The sequence below is a fragment of the Plasmodium gaboni genome, chromosome 14, assembly GCF_001602025.1.
Source record: "Plasmodium gaboni strain SY75 chromosome 14, whole genome shotgun sequence".
NCBI lineage: Eukaryota > Apicomplexa > Aconoidasida > Haemosporida > Plasmodiidae > Plasmodium > Plasmodium gaboni.
This window is the reverse complement of record NC_031494.1, coordinates 103,493-123,492: the sequence shown is the minus strand read 5'-3', so window position 1 is coordinate 123,492 and position 20,000 is coordinate 103,493. Positions and strand designations below refer to the sequence as shown.

General features: G+C 17.4%; 6 protein-coding genes across 6 annotated transcripts in view; 2 read left to right on the top strand and 4 right to left on the bottom strand.

Annotated features, from left to right (window-relative positions):
- The window catches only part of PGSY75_1405400 (putative DNA mismatch repair protein), a gene marked incomplete at both ends in the record, with an annotated part of 5,021 nt that extends 1,197 nt beyond the window's left edge, over window positions 1–3,824 (top strand). The window contains 4 exons of the mRNA XM_018787760.1: window positions 1–1,599; window positions 1,718–2,234; window positions 2,357–2,605; window positions 2,758–3,824. The exon at window positions 1–1,599 is cut by the window's left edge and continues 1,197 nt beyond it. Coding sequence (XP_018639132.1) covers window positions 1–1,599; window positions 1,718–2,234; window positions 2,357–2,605; window positions 2,758–3,824 — 3,432 coding nt within the window. The remainder of the gene's footprint in view (window positions 1,600–1,717; window positions 2,235–2,356; window positions 2,606–2,757) is intronic.
- Window positions 3,825–4,197: 373 nt separating this feature from the next.
- PGSY75_1405300 (hypothetical protein) lies at window positions 4,198–7,353 on the bottom strand (the record flags this gene model as incomplete). Its single annotated transcript, XM_018787759.1, has 1 exon — window positions 4,198–7,353. One exon carries the CDS (start codon window positions 7,351–7,353, stop codon window positions 4,198–4,200), a length of 3,156 nt encoding a protein of 1,051 aa, XP_018639131.1.
- Window positions 7,354–7,597: 244 nt separating this feature from the next.
- PGSY75_1405200 (putative trafficking protein particle complex subunit 1) lies at window positions 7,598–8,355 on the bottom strand (the record flags this gene model as incomplete). The annotated part of the gene is made up of 3 exons (XM_018787758.1): window positions 7,598–7,672; window positions 7,759–7,871; window positions 7,959–8,355. The coding sequence occupies 3 exons, from the start codon at window positions 8,353–8,355 to the stop codon at window positions 7,598–7,600; spliced, it is 585 nt and encodes a 194-aa protein (XP_018639130.1).
- Window positions 8,356–9,412: 1,057 nt separating this feature from the next.
- On the top strand, window positions 9,413–13,568 carry PGSY75_1405100 (putative GTPase-activating protein; the record flags this gene model as incomplete). Its single annotated transcript, XM_018787757.1, has 7 exons — window positions 9,413–12,351; window positions 12,444–12,531; window positions 12,648–12,820; window positions 12,925–12,994; window positions 13,110–13,214; window positions 13,350–13,446; window positions 13,543–13,568. 7 exons carry the CDS (start codon window positions 9,413–9,415, stop codon window positions 13,566–13,568), a joined length of 3,498 nt encoding a protein of 1,165 aa, XP_018639129.1.
- A 585-nt stretch (window positions 13,569–14,153) lies between these two features.
- On the bottom strand, window positions 14,154–16,797 carry PGSY75_1405000 (hypothetical protein; the record flags this gene model as incomplete). The annotated part of the gene is made up of 5 exons (XM_018787756.1): window positions 14,154–14,327; window positions 14,462–14,693; window positions 14,829–16,225; window positions 16,375–16,475; window positions 16,656–16,797. 5 exons carry the CDS (start codon window positions 16,795–16,797, stop codon window positions 14,154–14,156), a joined length of 2,046 nt encoding a protein of 681 aa, XP_018639128.1.
- A 1,322-nt stretch (window positions 16,798–18,119) lies between these two features.
- Window positions 18,120–19,013, bottom strand: PGSY75_1404900 (hypothetical protein; the record flags this gene model as incomplete). The annotated part of the gene is made up of 1 exon (XM_018787755.1): window positions 18,120–19,013. The coding sequence occupies one exon, from the start codon at window positions 19,011–19,013 to the stop codon at window positions 18,120–18,122; it is 894 nt and encodes a 297-aa protein (XP_018639127.1).
- Between the last annotated feature and the right edge of the window lie 987 nt (window positions 19,014–20,000).

Genomic DNA, 20,000 nt, shown 5'->3' with positions numbered 1-20,000 from the left:
TCATTAAGTAAAATTAATTTAAGCTTAAAAACTATATCTATATATGATAATATAACCTTTGATGTTTTAAATGTATATTTAAAAAATACGAATTTTTTAAAGGTATATATACATCAACATACCAATACATCATTTACAAAAAAAATCACTGAATTATTCAAAATAGAAAATTATTATTTATTTAATAATTTCAAGTCAAGTTTTTATTTTCATATGTTTATATTAGACAAGTTAAAAAAACAAATACATGTAAAGGGCTTATTCAGATTAATAAAGAATAAAAATGTCTTCAAAATTGAATCAGCAGATTGTAAGAAGGAGGAAAAATCGACAGAGCAACAAATTAGTAATTATATGAATTATAAGGAGAATAATAAAATTAACCATAGACGTATAAATAATGTAAATCATAATATTGATGATAATGAAAATGATATCATTAATAATAATAATAATAATAATAATGATGTAGAGGAAAATATCGATGTAGAAATAAATAAAAATGAGGAAGATAATAATATTGATAAGATTAAAAATAAAAACATTATAGATAATAATTTTGAATATTCATTTTCATCTTATTGCACACCTTTGAATATATTTACGAGCTATAATATGGGTATATATAAACAGAATAATCATTATGAAAATAAAAATAATTTTTTATTTTATAATATTATTGATATAAATAATAATAATTCAAATAGTATAAATATATCAGAATCATTAGAATTTTTTAAGAATATTTTTCTTTTTTATCCACCTTTTGAAGTTACAAAACATATAAGATATATAAATGAATATATAAAAAACAATATGAAAGATTTAATTATACCTAATATAAAACCATTTAAGAATAATATTATTATATCTCTTTTATCAAATTTAAAAGCTGATCATCACATTTTAAAAAAGATATTAGTAAATATAGATGCAGTATTAAATTGTATTAGAAATTATGATTTCTCACTTTTAGTATCAATATTTAAAGTATTAAATCATCAAAATTCTTTTAAATTACATATAATTAAATTTTATAAGCTTTTAATGAATATTCAAAAAATAATGAAAGATAATTTGGATTTAGGGTTATGTTCGAAATTCTCTTATCAATCAGATATTCAAGCATTTAATGATTTTGTCATATATCATGAAATGGATGTATATAATATAATTAATGAAAATCTTCTAATTGAAGAAAATAAAGAATTAGAAAATTCAAGAACAGATTTATTAAATACAATTATATCAAATTATTCAGAATATGATAAAACAAAAAATGGAGATAAGGATATTAATTTATTAAACAAAATGATAAAAATTGATAATGCTAATGATATTATAGGTATAAAAAAAAATATAAATAAAAAAAAAAAAACTGAACAAATTTTAGAGTTTTTTCATCCATTAAATAAAAAATCAGATGTTATGAAAAATGTATATGTAACTCAAGATGTACAGAATAAAATTAAAATCTATTTATTCTCAATATATAAAAAGAAAAAAAAAATAAATGAAATTATTCACAATATAAATATACAATTGTCTTCTTCAGTTCATATACTTTCATTTGTGTCTAACTTCTTGCAAATAATTCAGGTATAAATATGTGATAATATATAAACAAAGAAATAAATAGTTATATATATATATATATATATATATATATATATATATATGTTTTATGTTTTATGTTGTATGTTATATTTCTTTGTAGGCTCTTTATAACCATACCGTTAATAGTCTCAAGAAAGGGTGGTCCCTGCCAATATGTAAACACCTTCATTTGTCATATGAAAATGTGAGCTTCAACAATATCGACGATAAGTTGGGTTATATACAAAAAAAAGTCTATGACGACAAAGACGAAATAAAAGAGGATACATTAACAAAGAATGTTAATACAAATGAAACGTCGAATAATTTTATAAATGATCAAAAAAATACCAAAGAATTTGTAAAATTATCTCTATGTGATGAAGAGAGAATTTTAGAAAACGTAGACAAAGATTCAGTAGAAGAAATAAAAAAAATGTATAAAGAAAAAAATTATGTTAACGATTCAATAACATATATAATGGGAGCCAAACCATATAATGTAATAAAACATAATTTAATTAAATATGATTTCTTTTTGAAAAAGAAAAATTTTATTTTACTGACTGGAAAAAATATGAGTGGAAAAACTACATTGTCTTTTACCATTTTGAGTATATTATTTTTGTCGAATTTGGGTATAATAAAAAAAAAAAAAAAAAAAAAAAATATATATAAATAAATATATATAAATATAAATATATATAAATATTAATATATATATATATTTTTTTATTTTTATTTTTATTTTTCTTTTTAGGTATGTATGCACCTTGTGATGAAAAAAGTATTATAGGAAAGTTTCGAGAATTTTATAGTTTGAAAAATGTAAATTATCAAGAGCAAATTGAAAATATGTCTTTATTTAGAGAACAAGCTTATTACATTAATTCAATTATTGAAGAAATAAAAGAAAATTATTCTATAGATAAAAGACCAACAAGAGAAAAAGAAATTTTTATTGTCCTCGATGAACCATGTATAGCAACCACGCCTGTTGATAATGCAAGTAAAAAGAACATCAAATAAATATAAACATAAATATATATATATATATATATATATTTATATATATATATATTTATAATTTATTATTATTTACGAATATTTTTTTTCATTTTTTTCTTTTTTTTTTTTTTTTTTTCCAAATTTTTTATTTAGTTATTATAAGCGCAGTCTCGGATTACCTTAAAAATTATTGCGGAATTATAATTACTCATAATTACGATTTATTAAACAAAATATGCCAGAGCGAAAATATCGTTTTTAAAAGAATTAATAAAGATATTAACTATTTGAAAGAACAAGATAATAAAATAGTTGGTAAATTAGAAGACGGTATTTGTAAAAACAGTGAAGCTTTAGAAACATGTAGATATACAAATATCGATCCACATGTTTTAAATTTATTAAATGAATATGAAAAAAAATATAAGTTTATTCATAATTTAAGTAATACTTTGTATACAAAATTTTTAGAATATATTCAATATAGAAAAGATGGGAAGTGTCTTAATGACTTTTTTGATCAATATATAAATGATATAATAAAACAAAAGAGTGATAATCATGAAATACAATATAATACACCTAGTAATATGGAAAATAATTATAATAACAGTTATATTTCAAATAATCAAAAGAATTACATATCAGAAAATCAAAAGTATGATAATAATTATGATATGGATTTCATAAAAGATAAAGAATTAAATAATATAATAAATTCTAATAATAATATACAAGAATTTTTAAATAATTATGATAAAACAAGAATATATAATGAAAATCTAAATAATAATAAACTAGAACAATATGATAACTCAATAATTTACGATAATAAACTAAATGTTATAATTAAAAAAATTGAAGAAGTATCAAATAAGAAGGTTATAAAAATAGGAATGAATGAAGAAGTACCTATTTATTATAAAAATAAAAGTATTGTTTATATTTTATGTATTTTTTCAAAAAATGAAAATGATCCATATTTTTATATAGGTATAAGTGATAATATATCAGAAAGAATAAAATGTCATACAAGAAATTTATTAAATAATAAAAATCTTTTAAAAAATCCAAAGAAAAATAATCTATTAAATTATAAATATGATTGGACTAAATTCTATATTTTGCTTTTTCATGTGGATAATAAAATGATTGCATCGAAATATGAAAAGGAGCTTTCTAATTTGTTGAAGGATAATTATAATATATTATCTAAATAAATATTATAAATCAAAATTAAAAAAAAAAATATATGTTAATTTTTTATTTTTAATTTGAAATTTTTTTTTTTTTTTTTGTTCTGTCAAAAATGGTAGATTAATAATTTTGAATAGTATTTTTTTTTTGAAATTTTTAATATGACCTATAATTATATATATTTATAAAAAAATTTCAATACTTTTTAATTTGTCATATTGTTAATATGTGCATATAACATTAAAACATAAAAATCAAAAAATAAAATAAAATAAAATAAACAAGAACACGCACACAAACACATATATCTATATATATATATGTATATTTATTTTTTTTTGTTATTTTATTTTATTTTTTTTAATGTGTAGGCTTAGAGATAATGAGTTGAAGTTTTCATAAATAATATATTTGTGATATATAGTGCGCACACTCATGATCAAAACATTTTTGAACAAAGAGCTTTTTCTTATAATTATAAATAATATATATATGATTTGATTTGTGTGACCTATTTTTATTTTTACAGAATTTATTATCTTTCAAACTAATAATATATTCTTCATCATTTGATGTAAATGAATGTACGAAATATTTGATTAAAAGAGATAAATCATCTTGACGAATTTCTTTAGAAAAAACACTTTTATATTCATTTAAAAGATCTATATAGAAATTTTCATTTTTTAGAAATAAATTATTGTAACTATCAAGATCATATTCATATATGTTTTTTTTTTTTTTTTTTGTACATATAATATTATATTTATTTGAACCTTTTAAATGTATATTATTATTTATATTAATATAATTTTTGTCTTCTATTTTGAAATCGTAATTTGTATTATTTGTTAGTTCATTTTTATCATTCTTTTCTTTTATGTTTTGATTTTCATTTTGATTTTGTTCGTTATTTTTATCTATGTTTTCATTTTGCTTTTCAGAAATATTTGAAAGTTGACATATTTTCTTTGAATATTCTAAAGATAAGTTTTCTTCAAAAATATGTTTATTCGAATCATTATAATTTTTCATATTAGGATTATCCTCCTTTAAATAATTTTGAAATGCAATCTTATTATATATTAAAACGATTTTATAAAAATAATCTTTTTTAATTTCATTTTGAAAAGAATTGAGATATATTTTATTTTTTTTAAAGTTTTTATATAACTCGAAATTCCAGAAAAAGAGTATTTTTAAAATATTATGAAAATGTTCTTGATTGTGTATTGTATTTTTATGAAAGGTATTATTTTTAGTCATGAATACATTTTTATGTTTTAATAATTTACATGAATTATTTGAAGAATTGATATTATTGAACTTAAAATGAGTATTTTTTATATTATCAATATTAATATTATGTATATTATTATTTATATCATTTATGTCATTCATATCAATAATATCACTATTGATTGTTTTATTTTCATATAAATTTTTAATATAACAATTCATTGTATTATTTAACAAATTTTGATTACAAAAGGTACTTTCATTTATCTTATAATTTATATCACTTTTAAAATAAAAGGTAACTAAACTTTTGAGTATAATATCATTAATATCTGTTTTTTGATATTTCTTCACATTTTTTTTACTTAATAATAATTTATTTTTTTTGTTTTTCTTACTTGAAAAAATTAATCGGAAGTTCCGATTTTTACTATAGACTGAACTATCAATAATACATTTTAAAGTCTCAATTTTTTTATTAATTTTTTTTTTATTTTCACTGTGTTGATAATTATAAGGTGTATTTTCAAAAAGAACTATGAGCTCTTCCATATATTTATCATTTTCAATTATATTATTTTTGTTCTCATTTATAAGTAATGAATTAGTTTCTTCATAATTATTATTTGTATTATCACAATCATTTAATATATGATCATTAATATTAAGAACATTTTTTTTTTTTATTTTAAAAATATTCATATCATTAATCAAATTTTGATCAGTACTATCTTCTCTTTTAATTTGATATAAAAGTACAATATAATTACAATATGTTTTTTCTCCTTCTTTTAATTTCTGCAAATAATTTATATAATGTGTAATAATATCATCAAGCGATTTCTTATACAAATCAAAATATTCTATTGTTTTTTTTTGTTCATAATTATTTATATTCATATTTTTATTAAAAGGCATTGTCATGAAATTGTTCTTGATATGATGAATGTCTGTGACTTCACTAAAATCGTTTATAATTTTTTGTAAATCATCATCATAATTATAAATTTTATCACAATAATTATTTTCATCACAATTATAAATTTTATCACAATTATCATTTTCATCACAATTATCATTTTCATCACAATTATTATTTTCATCACAATTATTATCTTTATCACAATTATCATTTTCATCACAATTATTATTTTCATCACAATTATTATTTTCATCACAATTATTATTTTCATCACAATTATCATTTGCATCACAATTATCATTTTCATCACAATTATAATTATTTTCTTTTTCTTCATAACATTTTTCTCTTTCCTTATTATTATTATATATTTCATTTGTGACCACAGAATTTATATTATTATTCAATTCTACTAATTCTTCATATTCTATATAAATCGTTGTATTATTAACAAGAAAAGAATTTTCACAGTATTTTATTTGATCAGATATATGATATAGAAATAAATCAACAAAGTTTTTTATACAATTTTCATCATCAAAAAGTAAATAATTTTTTTCATATGGTTCATTTTCTTCATATTGTTTATTATGATTTCTTTTGTATTGTTTTTTTTTATATTTATGATAAAATGTGTTTTCTGATTTTTTTTCCCTTTCATTTTGTGATATATAAAAATTACAATAATCTATTAAATATTCATAATAATCATTATTAAGTGTGTGTATATTTTTTATGATTATATGAAAAGAAACCTTTTTACTTGTTGAACTATCTAAAATTAAAATATCATTTAAACATATTTTTATATTAAAATTAGAATATATATATAAACAAAACTCGATAAGAAAAATAAACAATATAGTTTCTTTATTTTCATAATTATTTATTATATCATATTCTATATCGAAATATAACCATCGTTTTTCATTACTTACAATAAGCTCATATAAATGCATATCAGGATTTTCTCTAATTGAATTTTTATTGTCTATGTCATGTTGTATTTGCTCATTTATTATTATTTTTTCTTTATTTATATTTTCATTGTTAATAAAATATATTTCATTTAATGACATAGCATAAAAACAATAATATTTTAAGAAGGAAAAAAATGATTCTAAAATGAAACATCTTTTTCCATTTTCCATTTCTTCTGTGTATATAATTATATCTGTATATCCACTTATATTTTTATCATTGATCAAATCATCATAATATGAAAGAACATCATGTTGTTTATAAAAATATCTTTTCTTTATATTTTTTCTATCACATCCTTCATCATGTGTCTTAATTTTTCTTAACAATTTATATTTCTCAATATTTTCTTCAAAGGTGCTTTTGCACTTTTTTCTTTTTCCATAAAAACTTTCAGCATCTATAGCCATTATGAGATAACATATATGTGAATATATAAATAAGTGCTACATGTATATATTTACTTATTAATTATATAACTCTTAGTTTGTATCGGATTGAAAAAAAAAAAAAAAAAAAAAAAAAAAAAAAAAAATACATACATACATACATATATATATATATATATTTATATATAGTTAAAAAAAGGAAAACATGGACATATATTAAAATATGTATAAAAAAATAAAAAAAATTAAATTATACACCTTAATCTTACCCGACGTATAATCTTTTGATTTTTTCTAATATTTTCTCATCAAACATTTTATCTTTTATTTCATCTCCTATCTATAAAAAGAAGATACATATAAAAATATATATTGTATCTACATTATATATATGTGAAGGGAAAATATTTGGAAAGCGAAGTATACCTTATAAACTGGATTTAAAATGATAAGATCGATAAATAAAGTTTTATAAATGTCTTTAAGAAAATTTGATAAATTTGGAATGTTTTTATGTGTAATTAAAACAAATTTATAAGCTAAAAAGTGAAAAATATATATAGACATATATATATATATATATATATATATATATTTATTTATTTATTTATTTATTTATCTTATACCTGTTAATGTTTCTACGTAGTGTAATTTATAAAATGGAGTATTAAAACAATTAAAATTTCCAACGTGTATATTTTCCTGTGCGTTTATATTATTTTGGCTTTGAATATTTGCACTAGTATTAATAAGTTTAGGATTTGAATTTGATATAGATTTATATAGATTTTTCAATTTTTTATTTGGTTGTATATTAGAACATAAGTAATTGATGGCATAAATTGAACCTAGTAGTAATTTTTCTGTCTCGTTTTTATTTGATTTTTTTTTTCTTTCCTGATTATTATTATGTTTTAAATCAATACTATATATACACTGATTTTTATAAAATATATAAAAGTAATAATACATATCACCCCACTTATCAGTTACTTGGGGAATTTTTTCATTTGATAATATCATTTGTAATTATTCAAAATTATAGGAATCATAAAAATAACATACAAAAGTATGTAAATGGGAACACATAAAAAATATCTGATATTATAAATGATGTATTATATATGTATGTATGTATATATATATATATATATATATATATATATATGTATGTATCTATTTATTTAAAAATACATATTTTCATATTATAACATTTTTATATTAAACTTAAAATTGATTCATAAAAAAAAAAAAAAATTAAAAAATAACAAAATAAAAAATAAAAATGAATACTGGCTTATATATATTTGTATGCAATTTAATTATTTTAACAAGTATTCATTTAATATACTATTTTTTTGTTTATTTTATTTTTTTTAATTATTTTTTCATTTCTTATTTTATCTTTATCTTTATTTTTTTTTTTTTTTTTTTTTTTTCTCTCTTATTTTTAAATATTTTTTTCTTTTATATCTACTGAAAGAATTTGTAATATTATTTTATTTGATGTATAATATATACATATATATATTATATATATATATATATTATAATATATGTATATAAAGTCTTATTATTTTATATGATACATATATATATATAATTTGCTATAAAACTTTTATTGAAATATAAAAATATTATTATAAAAAATTCGAACATATAAAATATATGTATACACAAATTCTATATATTTTTTATTATATATATATATATATTTTATACACATTCATGTTATTTAAATATATATAAATATATTCATCATATATTTTTATATAAACATATTTTAATAAATTTGTTATAGAATCTTTTTAATTACTATTATAAAATGTGCGTCAAATTTTATCAAATAGAAATGATGTAATTCTTTTTATTTTATTTTATTTTTTACCTTTATTATTTTTTTTTTTTTTTCTTGATTTCTTTCTTGATTTTTTTTTTTTCTATATATTTTTTTTATTTATTTCATTTTTTTTTTTTTTTGTTGTTTTATTTTTTTCTTTTATATAATATATATATATATATATATATATATATTGATTTTTTGTAATTTATATTTTTATTATTTTATTTTATTGAAAGGATGGTTTATTCATCAAATGATGATATAACATTAGATAATAGAAAAGATATTATAATTAATAATGCAGAAAAAAAAAATATAAATTTAAATAAAAGGAGTTGTAATTATGAATATGATGAGGAAGAAAATGATGACATAATAAAAAATAATGAAAGTATTATATGTGGAGAAGAGAAAAAAATATATATATCAAATATTGAAGGGAAAGAAAAAAATAATTTAAATGATTCTAATATTCTAGAGAAAGGAACAAGTAGAAGTTCTTCAAGTAATATTTTTAAAAATATTGATAAAGAACATGATAGAAAAGAAAATGATCGTTTAAAAGACAAAGAAAAAAGAGATAATATGAGAGAAGAAAAGGATTATTATGTTATAGATAAGCAGATGAATATTTCGAATACACATAAAATAAATGTAGAAAAGGAAAAGATAAAAAATAATGATTTTAGAATGAATAATGAAGAAATTAATTTTGATGATGAAAATAAAAGAAATAATATATTTGATATAAAAAAGAGTATATCTACAAATGATAATATAAAATATACAAGTAATAGTCATAAGAAAGGTTTTGTTAATACAAATGAAACAGGAAGGAATGATATGAATATTATATATGATGATAATAATTATATATGGGATATAAATGATAAAAATGATATAAATGATATAAATGATGAATATTTGAGGTATGAAAAAAATCATATAATTAATAATGGGCATATTAATAAAAATGTAAAGAACAATGATAATAATATGTATTATGAAAATAATGAGAACCCCTATAAAAAGGAATGTATTCCAACAGATGAGCATATTAAAGTGGATAAGGTTATAGTAGATATAAAAGATGAAAAGAAGGAAGAAAAAAAAAATATTATTTCAAATAAAGATGAAAAAAAAAACTTTATTTCAAATAAAGATGAAAAAAAAAACTTTATTTCAAATAAAGAAGAAAAAAAAAACTTTATTTCAAATAAAGAAGAAAAAAAAAACTTTATTTCGAATAAAGAAGAAAAAAAAATCTTTATTTCGAATAAAGAAGAAAAAAAAAACTTTATTTCGAATAAAGAAGAAAATGGGAAAAAAAATAAAGAACATATAATAAATAAGGTTGAAGAGGCACCTGGATATGAATACAGTCATAATATTATTTACCATGAATTATATGTAGAGTTATTACATGTAAATAAGAATTTACAGAATGAGATTAAGAATTTAAAAAAGATTATTGAAATGCAAAAAATTTTAATTAAAAGTAAAGAAGAAGTTTTTCTAGATCATTTAAATGAAAAAAATAAAATGAGTAATAAAAAATTGATGAATCATAATTATTTCTTAAATTTCTTTAATAAAAAGAAAAAGAAAAGTAAGGAACACAAAACACCATTTAAAGAAGAATATGAAGAAGAGGAAGATGGTGAAGATATAGGATATGTGGTTGATAGAAAGAAGCAAACATATTTTGATGTGAATAAAAATTATCATGAAGGAAAAAGAGAACTAGAAGAAGAAATTCATAATGTTTCTGAAGAACATTTTGACAAGAAAGGTTCTTATTTAGAATGTGAAAAAATATATAATGATGATGAAGATATGTTTGAATATGATATGGATATAATATATGAAAAAGAGGAAAATAAAAATAACAAATATATAAAATTACCATCTATAGATAATAATGATTTTTCAGAATTGACTGATAGGGATATGGATTCACTATACGCAGATAATAATAATAATATGAACAATAATAGGAACAATAATAGTAATAATAATAATAATAATAATAATAGTAATAATAGTAATAATCATAGGAACAATAATAACAATAGTAATATTATTAATATTGACAATAATGATGATGTTTATTTTTTTAATGATGAAAAAGAAGAAAATAATTATTCAAGGAAATATGAATTTGAACAATCTATGTTATATAATATTGAAGTAGAAGATGAATCATGTAATAATTCAATGACAATACAAGAAATTACATGTTTAACATTTTGGTATGAAGAAATATTACCATTAGTAAATAATGATAAAAAAAAAAATTTATTAATTAATAGAATGATAACAAATTATATGCCTAATTCTATAAAAGGATATTTTTGGGAAATGTGTATTAAAAATAAATTAAATCTTACTGAATATTTTGTTCAAATATTAATAAAAAATACCAATTTTATACAAGCATATGTATATACTAATAATAGACAATATCATAATCATGTTTCCAGATATTTTAAATCCTTAATTGTATTAAGAAATAATAGTTTAAATATAAAAGAAGAAACAAATGAAAATGATCAAGATGATGCACAAAAACCAAATGATGATAATATATCATTTGATAGTAATAAATTTCATATAAATGAACATGATAAATATTATGAACAAAATGATAATATTTTTTCTGAAGCCAAAAATATGTTTGATCATAAAAATGATAACACATTTGATAATAACAAAAATGACCCTTTTGATAACAAAAAAGATGACCCTTTTGATAATAAAAAAGATGACCCTTTTGATAATAAAAAAAATGACCCTTTTGATAATAAAAAAAATGACCATTTTGATAATAAAAAAAATGACCCTTGTGATAACAAAAAAGATGACCCTTTTGATAATAAAAATGATAACCCTTTTGATAATAAAAAAGATGACCATTTGGGTGATAACAAAATGAATAATATGCCTAATTCTAATGCTAACATAAACTTACTTCAGAAATTTTCAGTACAAAAATTCTTCTATCAAATATTAATAGATTTAGATAGAACTATGTATATAATAACAAAAAACAAAGAATATTTTGAAAAATATAATATTCAAACTGATAATGTTTTATCATCTGTTAATTTATCGGATATGAAAAAAAAATTAAATACACTCTTGCAAATGTATGTCCTTTTTAAACCAGAATTAGGGTAAGTCAAAGCAAAGAATTAAAAAAAAAAAATACATATATATATATATATATATGTATTTATATTTTTATTTATTTATTTTTTTTTTCTAGTTATGTTCAAGGCATGTCATATATCGCCCTCGTATTTTTATTATATACTAACTTAGAAAAGGCATTTGTCCATTTTGCAAATTTTATGGTAAATATATTATCACTTGTTTTCCTTCACACATATTGTATATGCATTAATATTTTTTTTTCATATCACATATATTTTTCATTTTTATTTTTTTATTTTTCCTTTTATATTTATAGGAGAGGAAAGATATTTATAATTTATATAGTTTTAATAAAGAAGAAATAAAAATTTATATTTATACAATTAAACAGATTCTTACGAAAAGAAATATAGAAGTATACAAAGAAATTATCAAACATTATAATATAGATAATATATTTATTCAGTGGATATATACAATCTTTTTAACGTAAGTATATACATATATGAATATGTATATATGTATGTATATATATATATATATATATATGTATATATGTATATATATAATTTTTTTTTTTTTTGGTATTTTAGGTGTTTACCGTTTAACATTTATATAAGATTGTTTGACATATATACATTTAATGAAAAAATAATATACGAGGTAACAAAAAGAAAAAAAAATAATATAAAACATATATATATAATATATATATTATATAAGCATACCTACTTATCATATTTATGACATATTTTTTTTTTTTTTTTAACAATCGTAGGTCATTATTTGCATATTTACCTATTTTAATAAATATCATCCAACTGATAATGTTGATATTATTATAAAAGATTTATCTTCCTTTGCTTTTAATTCGTACATTAAGGTACAGACAAAATAATATTTATAAAATGAAATATTATCAACTAGTTAATAATGTGTAATATAATTATCTCTTTTTTTTATTTTGTCTATTTTGTCTATTTTTTTATATTTTTTTTATTTTTTTTTTTTTCTGTAGGAGGAAAAATTTTGGAATTTGTTAAAAAAAATTAAAATAAAAAAAAGAAAAATCTTGTATTATAAAGATAAATATTTTAACAAAATGAATAGTAAAGGTATATAAGAAAAAAAAAAATATAATACACATTTTTCTATTTTTTTCATAGTACAAAATGATTATAAAATTTCCTTTCTTTTTTTTTTTTTTATAGATGATGATTGCAGCATAGAAAAATAAACTCCTATCTGTGAAGATAGAAAACTTATAAAATTTTCTAAAAAAAAATAAAAATTAAAAAAAAAAAAAAATTTTCTTGTATTTATAATTTATTTTTTGTTTTATGTAATTTATTCATATTTCTCCTATTCACTTTAATTATCATTTTTAATTCACTGATATAAAATAAAAATATAAGACGTACATATATAATACTATTAATTTTAAATAAACATATATATATTTTTAATATATATATTTTTTATGTTGTTTTAAAAAAAAAAAACAAAAATGAATAAATTGTTCTTTTTAAAAATTTTTGTTTTTTAAAAAATTACAAATGTAAAAAATTCTTTTTTCTTAATAAATAAAAGATGAAGAAAACAAAATGTTACTGAAAATTTACATAAAAAAAAATAAAAAAAAAAAATAGGTAAAAATATATAATAAAATAGTTTTATTTTGAAATTAAAAATGGGGAAATATATATATACAATTATATGTACAATATATAAATGAATTGTCACAAAAAAATAAAATAAAATACATACATATATATTATATATATATATTATATATATATATATGCAATACGAACATGCCATGTTATTCTTTTTTTACATTGTCATTCAAATGGGAACTCAAAAAGAATGACAAATCAAACATTTCCTGCTCCTCATTTTGTTCAGTTTTTACCATATTCGTAGAAGGGTTAGCATATTTTTGAATGAAATTTACAAATGATATTAAATTGCCATAAAACTTTATATATTCATTAACCTATAAAGACAACAAAAAAAATAAAATGCATACATAATTATAAATATAAATATATATATATGTGCTTTTGCTTATTTCTTTGGTATCACTTTTTTTTTATTTTATCAAATTAAAAAAAAAAAAATTGCGTGTACCTTTTTAAGTTCTTTTTTTAAGTCAAGATAAATAGGTACCAGATGTTTATATTCAAAATCCTCTTCATCAAAATGATCTCTTTTTAAATATTCTTCTACCTTATCATATTCCTCTTTAACAATTTTATATATATAATCAATGTTTGAATTTTCTTTAAATTCTTCCAAATAATATTTAAATCGTACAATTAAAAAGATGGAGAAACAATCAAATTTTGGCAAATTTAATTTTCTATTAAGGAGAAAATAAATAAAAATATATATATATATATATATATATATATATATATATATATATATTTTAACTACCATTCGCATATACAATAAATATGTTGACATTACTTTTTTCAAAACATTTTAAATTTACCTATTTTGTAGCAATGCAAAATTAGTTAATGTTTTCCAAGGGTCTGTATTTTTATCTTTATCTAATTGAATAATTTTATAAACATTTGTTTCGTTAATATATGAAGATATATCAATTTTTACTAATTTCTCAAAGGTTATTTTATTTGTTATTTTAAAATAATATACATCCGTATTATATATTAAATCTAAAGACAGATAGAAATTATTTATATTTGGCTTTGTAAGGTTTTTATAAATATCATCAAAATTGTGTAATAATGAATCTAACATGCCCGTATTTTTATCTAATTCGTCACTTTCACATATAACATTATTCGTTTTATTTGTTGATGATATGTTATGTGGATGGCTAGATGTTAATTTATTTAGAATGAAATCAAAATTGTGAAATTGTTTAATGTTATCTATAACATATTCCTGGGTCGTTTTAGTATTCGAATATACATAGTTTAATCTTAGATAAGTTTCAAGTATTAAATATAGTCTATCCAAAAATAAAAATATAAAAAAATTGATTATATACATATCAATAGATTCTATACTTGTAAACTGACCTATCCATCTAAGAAAATTTTTTCTTTTATATTTAAATAATTTTTCTCGTTGATCACAATATTTTTTATATTCAATTTCATTTAAACTTTTGGATATAATACTTCTAAATCTGATTCTATATCCATATCTTTTGTTATCAAATAAATTTTGCATAATAGTTTTTATATCTTTATTTTTAAAAAATTCTTTGTGTAATTCTTTTTTTACATATTTATTTAAGTCTGATAAAATTGTTATATTATCCAGTTCGCTATTAAATGAATCATCATTATCTTTTTCCGTTTTTATATAAACATCAGTATTATCACAATCTATTTTATGATCTAATTCGTTAATTTTTGTTTTATTCTTTTCCGATATAGAATCATTTTTATCATACGCACAATTTTGTTCTCCATATATATTCGATGTATTATTATGATCATTTTTATTTTCTACAAATACTTCATTTTGTACATTACATATATTATTAAAATTAACAGATTGTTCTTTTCTTTCATTTATATTTCCTTCTACTTCATCCATAGAATTTATTTCTTCTACATTTGGTATATTTTTATTTTCTACATTTTGTGATAAAGGTGATGCATCATTTCCCCATCTCATATTGTATTTTTTCTCAAAATTATGAAATTCGAATGGAAATAACTTTTTTAAAAATAACAAGAGATTTTTATTTTTCTGTTGATTCTTATATTCGTAAGAAAATTTCTTGAATATAATATAACATAAAATATTCATATATAAATGTAACGCCTTAATAAATTCAAAATTATCTTCTAATTTGTAAAGACGCAAAATTCTAGCTATATAATTTTTTAAATTTAAATCATAATTTACCTGAATTGGTCAGGAGAAAAAAAAAAAAAATATATATAATAACAAATAACTAGCCATTCATTAAATATATTAATGTTATATATATATATATATATATATATATATATATATATTTAAATTTGCTGATTGTATTTTTAAAAATATCTTACATTGGTGTAATCAATTAGGATATGATCATAGTATGGTCTATTACTTTTTGTCTTACTTTTTTCATTACTTTTCTCAGTTTTAATATTTTTTATTTTATGTACTACAAAGGGATAAGAAATATATATATATATATATATATATACATATTTTAAAGGAGATTAATACTTTGAAATGAATCAAGTTAAATATATATATATATATATTTATTTATTTATATTATTTATGTATTAATAAGCACATGATTCTTTTTTTAATATATACATATGCTTTTTCAACTTACAAGAATGTTTGTTCTTCTTTCTGATGTAAAAGATCAATTTACGTTTTTGATCTTTTGTCAACTGTTCCATTAACTCTGCCCATTCTTTTTTACTTTTGTTCTTTAAACTAAAATAAATGCTTTTGATTTTATCATCATCCATTGTTGTATAATAAATATATAATATTGTAGTAAATAAATAAAAAATATATGTATATATATATATATATATATATATATATTTATTTATTTATTATTTATTTTTTTTTTTTTTTTGGGAAGATATAAATAAAGCGTGAATTTTTATGAATATCATTTTGAAATATGTACTTATTTTATTAAAATATAACAAACAAATGGATTTTTATAAGAGACTATACCACAATTGTTTTATTTTAAAATATATTACGCAAATAAAAATAAAAGTATAAATAAATATACATATAATGTAATATTTTTATTATTACGTCAATTTTACGTGTGATTTATATTATAATAATATATTTAATCTTTTCAAGGTATTACGATGTAGGTAACTATTATATATATATATATATATATATATATTTTGAATTGCCAAAAGAGAATCAATAATTTTGTATTAATATACATATTACATTTTAATTAATCATATTTTTTTTTTTTTTTTTCTTTTTAAAGTTAGAAATTATAAGATCAAAATTGTTGTAAAACCAAAATAACAGTAAAGAAAAACATAAAATCAACACAAATGTAATGAAAAAAAAAAAAAAAAAATTATATATATAAATATATATTATATATATATTAATTTATATATGTATTATATATATATATAATATATAAATATCCCATATATGTTATAATATGCATTATAGTCTTATAATTTACTTAAAAAAAAATAATAATAATATTTATAATTATAATATTGTATAAATATATTTGAACACTACTTTTTATAAAATGTAGTAACTAAAAAGAAAATTGATAATATATTTCTCTTATATATATATATATATATATATATACATATCGCGGTAAATTAAGAAACATATTATTTTCAATATAAAATTCAAATATAAAAAATATGTATATTACATATACATATGAGAAAATAAAACCTTAAAAAAAAAAAAACTAATGTACACTAATATATATATATAAAAAATTAAAAACTATTAAACATATATATATTCGTATATATGTACTATCATTTTATTATGAAATTATTATAATAATGATAAAATGGATTGATTGTATGTACTTTACACTTCCATATAATGATATACATATATATGTATATATAAAAGATTATAATGTTATCCAATATATATTATTTATTAATATGAAAAAATGATATTTTAATTAATAAAAGGTATTAATATGATAATATTTGAAATTGTTTCATTATAAAATGTAATTTAATTTGAATTACATACATATAAAAAATGTATATGTGTGTATATATAATTTTGTTTATTTTTTTTTTTTTTTTGTATATTTTATTTAGAGTTCGTCTGAACTGTTAAGTATATTATTTAGAAAGCTTTCATACCATTTATTATTAACGGTTAATTTTTTTAATTCTTCTTGATCTATATTAATACCCATAAAATTGGTAGCTTTTTGTAACATATCTAAGTGTGCTTTACTATTACTTATGTTTACTTGAACTTTTGGTTTGATTGTTCCATCTTCTGCTTGTACTTGTTCAATTTTAATTTCATCCATTAAGGAGTTGGTTATATCACTATTATTAGTATAATCTATGAATTTGAGCATACCTATTAATATTTGATTTAATTTATTTTTGACTTGTTCATCTTTTAATTTTTCTTTATTAATTTTCATAAGATTTGCTAATTTTTCTAGCATTTCATTATGTCCTTCTGTATCTTTGATAATATCTTCAATAGATTTTTTTTCTTCACTATTTTCATTATCTTTCATTTTTTGGATAGTTTTTCTTAAGAAAGATTTAACCATTTTTTTTTCGGAAGTTTCATTTTTTGAATTTAATATATTTTGTAAGTACATATAAAATTTAATCATTTCTTGAAGATCATTAGGATTAATTAAATTACTAAATAAACTACTATTATCCATAACTTTTTTTCCTGGTTTTCTATTATTTATATTATTATTAGCTTCCATTTTTTCTTTCATAAATTGTTTTTGCATTTCATTAAATAATTCTCTTGCTTCATCAACTTTATTTTGATTTATTAATTCTTTAATTTTATCCATATCTGGAAAATTCATCATATTCTGATAATTCCCATTTTTTACATCATTCTTTACTGTGTTTAATATGTTTTTACTTTCGGTCCTTCCATAATATCCTTTTATGAGTAATATATAAAAAAATAATAACGCAGTAACTTTGTTAACACTCAACATTTTGTATTAAAAAAGAAAAAAAAAAAAAAAAATTAAATATAAAATAAATTAAATTAAATTGAATCAAATTGAATTGAATCAAATTAAATTGAATTATATTAAATTGAATTATATTAAATTATATTGATTTTTATGAAAAAAAAAAAAAAAAAAAATTTTAATTTGTAGTTTCATATATTTTGCGTGTAATTATATTTATTACTCTTATAGTATTATATAAAATATATATTTGGAATGAAATACACTTAAGCACATATATATAAAATATATATATATTATATTTATATGTTTATTTGTTTATTTATTTATTTATTATAATTTATACTTATAAAAAAAAAAATTATTCTTTATATAAAATTATATAATTGTGTTTCATAAAAAAAACATTTCAACTGTCTGAAGTAAATTATAATTCACAAAAATATATATGACTTATTTATATTGTTTAGTATATTAATATTTTATCAGTATAACATATATTATATATATAATAATACGAACATGTTATATAAATATATAATTTATTTTAAATATATATATTAATTATGCGAAAAAAAAAATAAAATAAAAAAAATTATATAATAAAAAGATATTATAAATGAGATAAATATATTTTTTATTTATTAATTAATTTATTTAACATTATATATATAATTTAAAAATTTTTATATATTTTTAATTTTTTATAAATATGTAAAAAAAAAAAAAAAAAAAAAAAAAAAAAAAAATATACATAATAATATATATATATAAATAAATACATGCTAGCTTGAAAATACACTTTTTTTTTTTTTTTTTTTTTTTTTTTTTTTTTTTTTTTTTTTTTTTTTTTTTTTTTTTTTTTTTTTTTTTTTTTTTTTTTTTTTTTTTGAAAAATTTTTTATTATTTTTTTTTAAATATAAAAAAAAAAAAATTAATGAATATCAATTTTTTTTTAATGTATTATATTTTATTTTTATAAATATAAAAAAAAAAAAAAAAAAAAA